At 44.8% G+C, this 12,500-nt stretch overlaps 1 protein-coding gene across 3 annotated transcripts in view; it reads right to left on the bottom strand.

The window, feature by feature from the left end:
- Positions 1 to 12,500, bottom strand: part of luc7l (LUC7-like (S. cerevisiae)) — a 13,848-nt gene that overhangs the window by 449 nt on the left and 899 nt on the right. Inside the window, exons 1-10 of one of the 3 annotated variants that reach the window (XM_072679251.1) lie at positions 8,708 to 8,786; positions 6,715 to 6,809; positions 5,822 to 5,920; positions 5,381 to 5,491; positions 5,101 to 5,244; positions 4,399 to 4,575; positions 3,974 to 4,062; positions 2,763 to 2,792; positions 1,796 to 2,008; positions 1 to 1,302 (exon numbers count right to left, since the gene is read on the bottom strand). The exon at positions 1 to 1,302 is cut by the window's left edge and continues 449 nt beyond it. In XM_072679251.1, coding sequence (XP_072535352.1) covers positions 1,167 to 1,302; positions 1,796 to 2,008; positions 2,763 to 2,792; positions 3,974 to 4,062; positions 4,399 to 4,575; positions 5,101 to 5,244; positions 5,381 to 5,491; positions 5,822 to 5,917 — 996 coding nt within the window. In that variant the 5' untranslated portion in view covers positions 5,918 to 5,920; positions 6,715 to 6,809; positions 8,708 to 8,786 and the 3' untranslated portion in view covers positions 1 to 1,166. Of the gene's footprint in view, positions 1,303 to 1,781; positions 2,009 to 2,762; positions 2,793 to 3,973; positions 4,063 to 4,398; positions 4,576 to 5,100; positions 5,245 to 5,380; positions 5,492 to 5,821; positions 5,921 to 6,714; positions 6,810 to 8,707; positions 8,787 to 12,500 lie in introns of those variants that run through there. The other 2 variants (XM_072679249.1, XM_072679250.1) reach the window with 2 other exon arrangements.

The following is a 12,500-nucleotide window of genomic DNA, read 5'->3' as shown; positions in this document are numbered from 1 at the left end:
TGCAGATTACCCCAAATACTAAACACTATAAAGACTGTGATGCGACCAGATGACGGCTAGTTTAGCACACTGTCCTTCATTCCTGCAAGTCTCCAACCCTTCTCCTGGAGAGCTACATTATATGACAAAAGTATTGGGACACCTGCTCATTCACTATTTCTTCTGAAATCAAGGGGATTAAAAGAGCTGATCCTGCTTTTGTTGGGAGTAACTGTCTCTACTGTCCAGGGAAGAAGGGAGGCTTTCTAGATTTTTACTAGATTTTGGAGAAACATTGCTGTGAGGATCTGATTGGTATCACTTAGTGATAAGACTGTTAGTGCGGTCAGGATGTTGGATGATCAGCAGTCCACCTTATCCCGATCTCATCCCATCCAAAAGTACTGGATGGAGCTCCACCACCGCCACAATCATTCCAGAGAACACAGCTCCTCCACTGCTCCACAGCTCCTCAATGCTGGGGGGCTTTATACCCCTCTAGCCCACGCCTGGCATTATTAGACAGCATGGTAGAAAGCAGTAGCTTCATGATGGTGATCTGCTCCAGAGAGTCCTATTCTATTGGTAGTATTTCTCTATAGGGACTAGACAAGCCGTGTGTGTGTGTGAGCAATAGGTCGTAGCTGAATGCATTCATTAGAAGGGGTGTCCACAAACATTTGGACATACAGTGTACGTTCCATCAGGTCTTTGGTTCCAAACCCTGATCCAACTAATCCCTTCAGTCTTCAGAAGTTGAGGTGTGTTAGACTTGGGTTGGAGGTAAAACCTGCAGGAAGGTACAGCAGCTCGACAGGAGGAGGGCTCGAGACCACTGGTGTTGAGCTTCTCTGCTTCACCACTCTCAGTTCAGTCCGGACCGACCCAAAGAAGAAAAAAAGAAAAACAGGTCTGATGGGCTCATGGTACGGTTCTGTGAGCTAATCCGGATCAGGGCAGAGAAACACCTTCACTTGACAGCAGGGGGAGTGAAGAACAGCGGCTTAAGATAAAACAAACTTATTTCATTAAAAAAAACAAAAAACAATAATAAGAATACGAGAGTGAAAGAAAAAGAAAGATCAGCTGTGAGTGGTGGTCAGAGGGTTCTGTATGGGCAGCTAAGGGGTACAGGCTAAAAGTCTGCGTTTCCATGGTAACTAAAGTGTGCTGCAGGGTAACGAAGCTCATAGTTCTCCAGCTTCTCTGTCGTCGATGCGGCGCGACTCCATCCTCCCATTCAGACCATCAGACCTGCGCTCAGATGAACCATGACGACCGTCTCGCTCACGAGATCGCTCGTGATCACGGTCCCGCGATGACCTATGAACACACACACACACACACACACACACACACACACACACACACACACACACAGTTACTACTGTCCACTCTTACATTTTTTCTTTTAAACCTAATTCATATAAATGTCACACACCAATGAGCCATTACATCATTGCAACACCTGCCTTAGACTTGTCCCCTACAACACCCCCACTGACCACTTCATACCAGGGAAGACCCCAGGTCCTGCCTGATGTTCTGGAGATGTTCTTGGTCATTATCTAGAACATCGCCATTTGGTTCTTGTCAAAGTGTCTCAGATTCTTACGCTTGTCTATTTTTCCAGGAGCCACTGGACCCAGATCATCTGTTCTTCACTCTACCTGACCTACCTGTGCAACATGACTGACACGTAAGAGCTCTGGATAAGAGCATCAAATACATGCTGCAACTGTAAGGACCCCCCCCCCCGGGTGTGTGTGCGCGTGTGTGTATTGGTAGGAGTGAGTGTTTACTTGTGTGAGTTTACTTGTGTGAGTGTTCCCGGCTGTGGCGTGAGCGGGATCTGGAGCGTGTCCGGTGTCTCCGGCGTCTCTCTCGGGAGCGCGAACGCGAGCGACGTTTCTCTCGGGAAGCTGAACGAGATCTCCTCCGCCTCCTCTCCCGCTCCCTTTCCCTCTCCCGGTCACGATCACGCTCTCTCTCTCGCTCACGATCACGTTCACGGTCGCGAGAACGAGACCTAGGAGAGGACACACACACACACACACACACACACACACACAAACACAAACACAAACACAAGGTGAAAATGCAACTCCTGCTCCTCCATCTCCTCTTGGTGGCGTAATAGAGCACTATTTAGGAGCAGATCAGCTTCAGCTCACAGTGAGAGCTAGCCTGGCTACAGTACAGCTTCCAAACATGGTGGAGGTAGTTTCACACTCTGCTGCTGTAACTAAGACCCCCCAAAGTAAACAATGAGGGAGCTTTAGGTGCCCATGACCCTGTCGCTGGTTCACTAGCTGTCCTTCCTTGGAGCACTTTTGGTAGGTGCTGACCACTGCATACTGGGAGGGAACACCCCACAAGACCTGCTTGATAGATGTTCTGACCCAGTCATTATCTAGAACCTCACAGTCTGGTTCTTGTCAAAGTGTCTCAGATTCCTACTCTTGTCCATTTTTCCTGCTTCAGCACCTTCATCACCTTCAAGAACTGACCATTCAATAAACCCACCCCTTGACAGGAGCCACTGGAACCAGATCATCAGTGTCAATCACTTCACCAGACAGTGGTACTAATGTTATGGCTGACTTGGGTCTAACTGTAATAAAGTAGAACTCAGTTCAGAAAAGGATGAAGGTATTTTGCTAATCTTTACAGTCCCCAGACACGCCCACCACATTACGGCAGTACTAATGTTATGGCTGATGGAGAGTGTGAGTATATTCACAGTCATAATAAATGAAGAGAGTAGAGAGAGAGGGTCTGACCTCTTGCGTTCCCGACTGCGTGATCTGGTTCTGAAAACAGAAGAACAGAAGACCAAGATGGTCAGAAACGGTCAAAGCTGAACACAGGAGCTGATGGAGACGTTTCAGTTTCTGGTGCCTCATCATCATCATCAGGGCTTTTTAAAAGGAGTGGCACTACATTCAATTTTCAGACGTGACCAAATCAAGATCAGGACTGAACATTTTACTCCATCAGAATAAATGAATGTTATATAGTTATTGATCGTTCATTCATACCTTTTACCTTTTTATAAACTGCATAAATCGAGCAAAATTAATAAAAGGGGAGAAACTAATCTGCTTAAAGTAATATAATATATAATAACAATAATAAATTCTTACTCTCATTACTCTGACCATCACTGCCATGACTATTAAGTTATTCTACACCATGATTATTAAATTATGATTATGCTGCACATCTGAGCTGTACGACAGTTTAGGTGGTTTAGTAACTTATCAATAATTAATAAATAGTTCTGATCAGAGGAGGATGGGTCAGGCCCCCCTTGGGAGTCTTGGTTCCTCCCAAGGTTCCTCCAGCTCTGAGGGAGTTTTCCTTGCCACGGTGGTCCTTGGCTGCTCACTGGGGGTCTCAGGTTTTCATGTATTCTTATGTTGTTGATTTCTTGTCTTTTTACTAATTATTGATTATGTGAAGATGCTTTGTAACAAAACCAGTTGTAAAAAGCTATAGAAATAAATCTGATTTGATCCAGATTCTTTAATAAAGGTTCAGCGCGCACACACACACACGCGCGCGCACACACACACGCGCGCGCGCACACACACACGCGCGCGCACACACGCGCGCGCACACACGCGCGCGCACACACGCGCGCGCACACACGCGCGCGCACACACACGCGCGCACACACACGCGCGCACACACACGCGCGCACACACACACACACACACACAATTTTCCAATAAGATGGAATAAAAAGGGCCTGTGGGGCAAAACGTAAATACTGAGCTTTATTCTCGAGCCCGGGCTTTTATTCTATTTAGCTGAGCTGTCAGTATTTAGAGGCACAGGCACGCCACACATTGACCAGCATTAAAGTAAACGCTCCAGTTTAGCTCATTTTATACTGTAGTCCCCATAAATACAGCCCTCTCCGTAACAGCAGATCACACAGCCCCTCCCAGTACCAGTTTATTTCTAAGCCTGAGCTCATTTGCCTCACCTCCTCCTCATCCTCTCCTCACGCTCTCGCTCCTCTCTCCGCTTCAGACGCTCCTGGTTGCGCCTCTCCTGCTTATCCAGCACGGTTTTCTGCAGAAGGGAGAGGAAAAGGTTTGGTTACAGACGTCCCTTATAAACAAACCCAATCCGAATAGGGCTTAGTATGGGTGAGCAGACAGACACAGATATACACTCACAGCCCCAATCAGACTCACTGATACTCTTACTGTTGTACTGTTTAACGGGACATCCTATGCGAGTACTCTGGTGAATTACTGCCCGACCATGCTGGTAAAGGTACACCAGTAGCAGGGTAATGGAGTCTGATGGATTAAACACGGCTCTGGCTCTGAGGGGCATTCGTGAGGCCGGTCTCTAGGACTTGGCAGGTGAACCAGTTCTGTAACCACAGCAACCATCACGAACCTTCAGCTGCTCCAGTTTCTCTCGGATTTGGATGAAGCCCAGATGCAGTTTCCCGCCAAAGTGGTCGGCGAGGCGACGGTCGTTGTCATGGAGACCCAGGTAGGCAGAGCACACCTCACACACGCGAAGCTTCTGCTGTTGGAAACTGGAGGCTGGCATTGAGTTTCTGTACTCCTCCTGCAGACAGACATGAAATAAATAAATAAATAAAGAGTTCACAGCTTTAATCCAGTATCTGTGTGAATCTGTGGGGTTTTTGACTGCAGTAATAAACAGAGTGGATGTAATCCAGTATGAATCTGCAAGGCATGTGGGTTTTGACCATCTGACAGCAATAATAAACGTGGAGTGGGTTCAATCCAGTATGAATCTGTGGGTTTTTTTTCCTTTGACAGTCTGACAGCAATAATAAACGTGGAGTGGGTTAAATCCAGTATGAATCTGTGGTTTTTTTTTTTCCTTTGACAGTCTGACAGCAATAATAAATGTGGAGTGGGTTAAATCCAGTATGAATCTGTGGTTTTTTTTTTTCCTTTGACAGTCTGACAGCAATAATAAACGTGGAGTGGGTTAAATCCAGTATGAATCTGCAGGGTATGTATTTTTTTGCCTTTGACAGCCATAATAAATGTGAAGTGTGTTTAATCCAGTATGAATCAGTAATATAAATGTTGACTCATTCCCAGGTTTAGGTGATCATACCTCAGCGTCCTTCTTTTTACTGCGAACTTTCTCCACTTCCTGTAGAATCTTCTGGGCTTCGTCTACATTTCCCTCAGCACCCAACTGCTCCGCCTTTGCCAGCAGCTTACCAATCTCCTCGTTCAGCTCGTGCACTTTCTCCGCCTGGTTCACACACACACACACACACACACACACACACACACACACACACACACACACAAATCCATTATATAGAAACTAAGACATTATCAGATGTTTACTCTCTATTCTCGGTTATTAAACACACACACACACACACCTTGGCGGCGACCTCGGCACTAATTTCCTCCTGCGTCTCAGCCAGTCGTTTCTTAGCCAGCTCAGTTCTACGGTCACAGTCCGCGATGAAGGACTCCAGATGATCCACCGCCTGAACAGAAATCAGACGTCTCCTCACTGCACTTACAACACCGTTCTGGGAGCCTGATGAATTTTACAGTCTAGATGGTACAGTAAGTAGGACCGGCATAATATTTACACAAACTAAAATGGGACAATTTAATTTAATTAAAACTTTCTATTGAATAAATCTGGTATTTCTGTAATAGGAAGAATTTTCATAAAGAAAATGATATATAATATATAAATATTTTAATGATTCATATTTTTAAGCCACAAAGAAAGGGCTGCCTGCAGTATTTCGTCAACAAACGAATGAACCTCATCTGACTGCACCGAACCACTGGGCCTGTTTACTCACGTCCAACTCAAAGAACAGGTCTCTCTCTTTGGAGGCAATCTCATAGTCCGCCCGCAGAGCCAGGTCATGGATCTTTGAGCATTCGCCCAGGTCCATCCTCTACAGACACACACAGACACACACAGACAGAGAAAAGAGGGGTCAGAAATGCTGCAGCCAAGTTATTCTGGTCCGCTCTGACTCAGGAAGCTTCAGTGGGCATGTTCTGATTCACGCTGACTCATTCTGATTCACTGGGCATCAGTAGGCAGGAAAGTCAACAAGCACACTATACGTCCAAATACTTGTGGACAGCCATTCTAATGAATACATTCAGCTACCTGAAGGTGAACCTGCAGTTGTGTAAGCGACACACCCAGCTTCTCTAATCCTTGTAATGTAGAACTACTGTAGAGAGGTACTGCCAATAGAATAGGACTCTCTACAGGAGCTATTGGCACTATGCTGTCTAATAATGCCAGGCGTGGGCTAGTAGAGGGGTATAAAGCCCCCCAGCATTGAGCTGTGGAGCAGTGGAAGAACTGTGTTCTCTGGAATGATGGTGGAGGAGCTCCATCCAGTACTTTTGTACAGGACAAGGAGTTGGGGATGATGAGTTGGGGTGGTGAACACTCTTGTCATTGAATGTAATCAATCAAATCCTTACAACTATGCTCCATCTCCAATATCTAGTAGAAAGTCTTCTTCGCTGGACAGTAGAGACAGTAACTCCAACAAAAGCAGGAGAAACTGATTTTAAGACCCTTGATTTCAAAAGAAACACTGAATAAGCAGGTGTCCCAATACTTTTGTCAATTTAGTGTATCAATAAATAAATAAATAAATAAATAAATATGATCAATGTGAGTCAACTTCACTGTAGCAAGTGTGTGTGTCCTAAGTGTGTTCCTCACCGTGCCCGAGAGGATGTCATGAGGGCAGCAGTTGAGCAGGTGAGACTTGCACACTCGCTCGTCCGTAAACTTCACCCTCTGTCGAGACTCGTCTCCTGCAAGAGCAAAAAACACGATGAGTGAGAACACACACACATGCCTGCACTCTCGCTCACACACACACACACACCTCCTAAACGTCAGTACTATGCTCTGCTAACTCTGGGTTGGGGCAAGGTCATACTTCGGCCTCTGCCTGCAGGGGATGATGGGATTTGTAGTTGAATGAGAGGGACTGAGAGTGATGGCTGATAGCTGATGAGCTCTCTAACGCCCCCTGATGACCAGATCAGCCTGTCGCCTTTACCCTGGTTCAGAAATTTGGTGACACTTAACTATTTTAAGAAAGACCCTGGGAAGGGAAATCTCTCGCTTCCGGTGGCGGGACGACCTGCGTGTTGGGTGCCGGCTCAACCCGCCCCTCTGCTAACAGCCACAGGGAAACGGAGAGGCACCGGACAGGCGGGAGGATGCGGGGCATCCACACGGGCTGGTGACTCGGGTCCAGATATTGGACCCTCAGTAAACCCTGAAGATCTGTGACATCACAACCGCAGTTCAAAGTAAAACGCTGAAAAGCGACACTTCTGTCTCCGGGCTGTGTGTGTTGCCATGGTAGCATAAACAACATTCCGTTCGCCGGTGATGGAGAGCTGTCAGTCACGTACGCTCATTAGAATATTAAGAGCACGCCCAGACCGTTCTCTGAGAGGTCTGATGAGGGGATTCAGGGGGTTTCTAAGGAGAGATTTCAGATTTCTGCTGAAACTTTACTGAATGCATCACCCGCTCAGTACCATACACACATTTTTAAAATTATATTTTATTTATATATATATATATATAAATAAAATAATATTCTAAAAAAAAATTCTATGTATTCTTTTTTTTTTTTACATTTTTAAAAATGACTAATTATTATTATTATTATTTTTTTAATTATTATTATTATTATTTATTTATTAAAGATGTGCTCCCAGAGGCTTATATGCTTTTGGTTGGTTTACAAAAACTGACCACATAAGTCATCAGAGACGGGTCTAATCCGATCCTATAACTTGGTTGGTATCGGGTCCGACACTGGCGTCGTACTTGTCTCATCGGCCGATCCACTGGACTATGCACTCATGCAATGCTACTCCAGCCTGTAGTGGGTCTCACTGACCGTGAAGGAGTCCCTCTGACTCTGAACTGGCACGGACAGCTGCGAGGGAGTGGACGAGGGGTGAGGGGTAGGGTGAAGTGGGGTAAAATATAGCTTTTGTGTGCTTGGTGTGAAGAGCTGAACTGAGTCACTGAGTGTGTGTGTGTGTGTGTGTTGGGGGGGTTGGGGGTATATTTTAACAGTCTCAGTAGAGTTAACCCCTGTGTGGGTGACTGCAGCAGTCTGCTGAACACCTTCCCTCACAGTCCTTCAGTATAAAGATGATGGGAGGAAAATAAAAAGCAAAAAAGGCAAAAAAAAATAAAAAGAATAATGGAAACTAAAAGTAAGTGTTAGTTTATACACACTGCGAGCGAGTGAGCGAACTCTCTCTCTCTCCCATACCGTACCCCGCCCGCAGCTCCAGCCCTTCGTTGGCCTTATTAAAGATTAAAGGGTAAAGCTTTTCAGCTTTTCTTGAGCAAACCTGCAACGAGGAAGTTGGGAATGATACAACAGGAGTCAAAGTGAAGACCGCTGGCGGAGGAATCCCCTCTGTTCTTCTAAATTTTAATCAAATGTCTTAATTTCACAGTGCGCTACAGGTGGCGGCCCAGCGCTTGTCGCAAGCCGGCCCTCTCTCTCTCTCTCGCTCGCTCGAGCCGGCCGCTTTCATCTTTACGTTACCGTCACTCTGCTTCTACCAAAAGTCTTCCTGATGTAGGCTTACAGAATAGTTAGGCTACGTCTGGAAAGCAAATAGAATGGTTTGGATATTCATAACAGCTTTAAAAATCATTGGTGACTCACGGCTCGATGAACATGAGGCTTTTCTGCAACTCCCTTGCAGAGTGATGTAGGCTGGCAAAGATACACTGAACCTTAATGAATAGAATAAAGGGGCCACAATTGTTCAGTCTGTATGAAACACATGTACGGGAAGCAAATGAATTCATCTCAGCACTCACACAGACACAACGGCATTCACACGGCCGGGGGGAGACGAGAAAAAAAAAAAAAAAAAAAAAAAAAAAGACCCCCTCCCGGCCCAGTTAACCTCACTCAGGAAGATACATTTAAAAATCTCAGCGAAAAAAACAAAAATAATAAAAATTAAAAATCATCCCTCTGTTCCTCTCACACCACTTTAACTAGCCACTCGTTCCGGACTGATTACGGCCAATCCACTCCTGAATCACGGTTTCCTCTGAATGCAATCCTCCCTCTGTTTAATGTCTGCAGCTGATCCCCAAAACACACGCATTACCACCACATTACCCCCCCGCCCCCCCCCGACCCCCCGACCACCGTCCAGCAGCACTGTGCAGGTCTGTAACCCCAGACCGTGTCCATCAGCCTCATCCTGACTGTTCCTCAGTGCTCAGGACCCCACAGGACGGACCACCACAGAGCAGACTGCAGTATTTTTTGGGTGGGTCATTCTCAGCACTGCAGTGACACTGACTGACCTGGTGGTGGCGAGTGAGGGAGTGCGTGTGTGTGTGTTAGTAGTGTGTGTTGTGCTGCTGCTGGTGATACGAGTAGTGGATCAGATGCAGCAGTGCTGCTGGAGTGCTTAAACACTGTGTCTGTCCACTCACTGTCCACTCTCTATTATTAGACACTCCTACCTAGCTGCTCCAGCTTGTAGATGAAGGTAAAGTCAGAGACAGAGGCTCAGTTTGTTGGTGTTGGTCGTCCTCTAGTCCTTCATCAGTGCCCTCAGGACGCCGCCCACAGGACGCCGCCCACAGGACGCCGTCGGCTGGATATTTCTGGTTGGTGGACTACTCTCAGTCCAGCAGTGACGCTGAGGTGCTGTGTCGGACCCACTACTCGTACCACCAGCGCTACACAACACACACTACTAACACACACACTCACCACCACCACCACGTCAGTCATTGTCACCACAGTGCTGAGAATGACTGACCCACCACCCAAAAAAATACTACCTACCTGCCCTGTGGGGGTCCGTCCTGTGGGGTCCTGAGCGTTGAAGAGCAGGGTGGGGTTATAGACCTACACAGTGCTGCTCGCGGTCAGAGGAGCTGACAGGAAGGACAATGAGGTGGTTTTAATGAAGTGGCCGATTGGTGTATATTGGTGGTTGATATCAGGAAAGGCGGAATCAGCAGTGACGACCCACAGCGCCCTCTTCTGGCCGCTCCTCGCATTCCCCTGAACGCATGACGATGTGGACCATCTGCCAGATTCTTAATGATTCCCCTGCTCCACCTTAAACGCGGCAGCAGTTTCGTCCAGGTGGAAGAACCGACGGCCCCTTTAAGGTGGAACAGGACAATTCCTTTTCACCAGGTGATGGTTTACTGATGAATGATAAACTCCAGCTGTGCTGCTGCTGAGAAAAGACGTAAAGCTGTACCTGGATTAGAAATCATATGTGCAGCTCTTCACTACATGAAAGCTATTTTTATTTTGATTATTTTATTAATAAGAATTTATTTTGTTTGAGTCAAGTAGTAAAATGGTAAAATACAGTGCAGACTCACTGTTTATCAGCTGAAATTTATGTTATATTAAACAATTTTTTATATTACTTCGTATTTTTATTTTTATTTACTTTTTATTTTAACCACTAATTCATAAAATTGATTTGATGTATTACACTAGGGTCCCAATTTGATACAATTCCCATATAATAAAGAAGAAATGTGTTTTATTTGTTATTATTTCCATTGCTTCCACTTTCAGCTTCCTAGAGTCATCGTACAAATACTGGAGCGTCAGTTCAGCTAAGTCCAGCCTGAACAATTCTGAGGTCACTCTGCTATCTAGGGCACTGTTATCTTTGGGTGGGCACCATTTGATCATTTTAACATTTTCACAACAAACTTTTCAGAGAAACATAAAAATAAATAAATAACATAATAGAAATAATAAATAATTGCACTATGCAGCTATACATAAATATACAGAACTACATGCTTTGTTTAGTGTTAAATTAGGCACATTTCTTCAACTTAATTAATTTTTTTATTTAATAATTTTAATTTTACAGTAATTAACCTGCAAAAAAACCCAAAAAAAAACATGTAATTTCAGTCTATTTAACACTAAGAGACTAACTGAGCTGATCAAATGGTCGGAAAAAATATTTACAACTGCTACTGAACAAAGAAAAAAGGCCAAACAGGAAAGTCTGATTTGTCCAATAGCTCAGTATTAAACTTTAGGCATTAAGCTACTTAAACACACAGCAGATACGCTAAAATACTTTATCACGATATTTAAATTCAGTTTCAGGGCATTTATGTCGATACATGTAATTACAGACTAAAAAAAATAAAATAAAATAAAATAATAGTAGTCAGATCCTCTCTCTCGTAACGAACATCTACTGAACCCAGTCTAATCACACTGTTAGTAATGAAGCCTGCAGCGGATCAGTGTTTATTACCACTAACAATAACCTGAAATATGATTAGAGAAGTATATTACAGCAAAATATCACCATACTGCCCAGCTCTACTTTATATATGATATTAAATATTTGCACCACTGTTTTAGAGAAAAACACATCTCAGATGGCAGAAATTGCATATCGGCCCTTTAATTGTTTGATAGTTTAGTATCCGGCACTATAGAGGCTCCTTACATGAGTCTAAATGTAAGTATTCAGTTCTTCATCTTTTAATGTGATGCTACTATTTTTCTTATGCCTTATTCTGTCTGTTCTGATCGTACATCGATTACCGTGAACCGTGTCGGTTACCGTGAACCGTAATATCGGGGACCGTATCGGTTACCGTGAACCGTATCGATTATCGTGAACCGTATCGGTTACCGTGAACTGTAATATCGGGAACCGTATCGGTTACCGTGAACCGCAATATCGGGAACCGTATTGATTATCGGGAACCGTAATATCGGGAACCGTATCGATTATCGTGAACCGTAATATCGGGAACCGTATCAATTATCGTGAACCGTAATGGTTACCGTCACCCGTAATATCGGGAACCGTATCAATTATCGTGAACCGTATCGATTATCGTGAACCGTATCGATTATCGTGAACCGTAATATCGGGAACCGTATCGGTTACCGTGAACCGTATCGATTATCGTGAACCGTATCGGTTACCGTGAACTGTAATATCGGGAACCGTATCGGTTACCGTGAACCGCAATATCGGGAACCGTATTGATTATCGGGAACCGTAATATCGGGAACCGTATCGATTATCGTGAACCGTAATATCGGGAACCGTATCAATTATCGTGAACCGTAATGGTTACCGTCACCCGTAATATCGGGAACCGTATCAATTATCGTGAACCGTATCGATTATCGTGAACCGTATCGATTATCGTGAACCGTAATATCGGGAACCGTATCGGTTACCGTGAACCGTAATATCGGGAACCGTATCGATTACCGTGAACCGTATCAATTATCGTGAACCGTAATACCGTGAACCATATCGATTATCGTGAACCATATCGATTACCGTGAACCATATCGATTATCGTGAACCGTAATACCGTGAACCATATCGATTATCGTGAACCGTAATACCGCGAACCATATCGATTATCGTGAACCGTATCGGTTACCGTGAACCGTAATACCGTGAACC

Source organism: Salminus brasiliensis, chromosome 5 (genome assembly GCF_030463535.1).
Source record: "Salminus brasiliensis chromosome 5, fSalBra1.hap2, whole genome shotgun sequence".
NCBI classification, from domain to species: Eukaryota; Metazoa; Chordata; class Actinopteri; order Characiformes; family Bryconidae; genus Salminus; species Salminus brasiliensis.
Note: the sequence above shows the minus strand (reverse complement) of the source record. Positions and strands in the feature narration are given on the sequence as shown.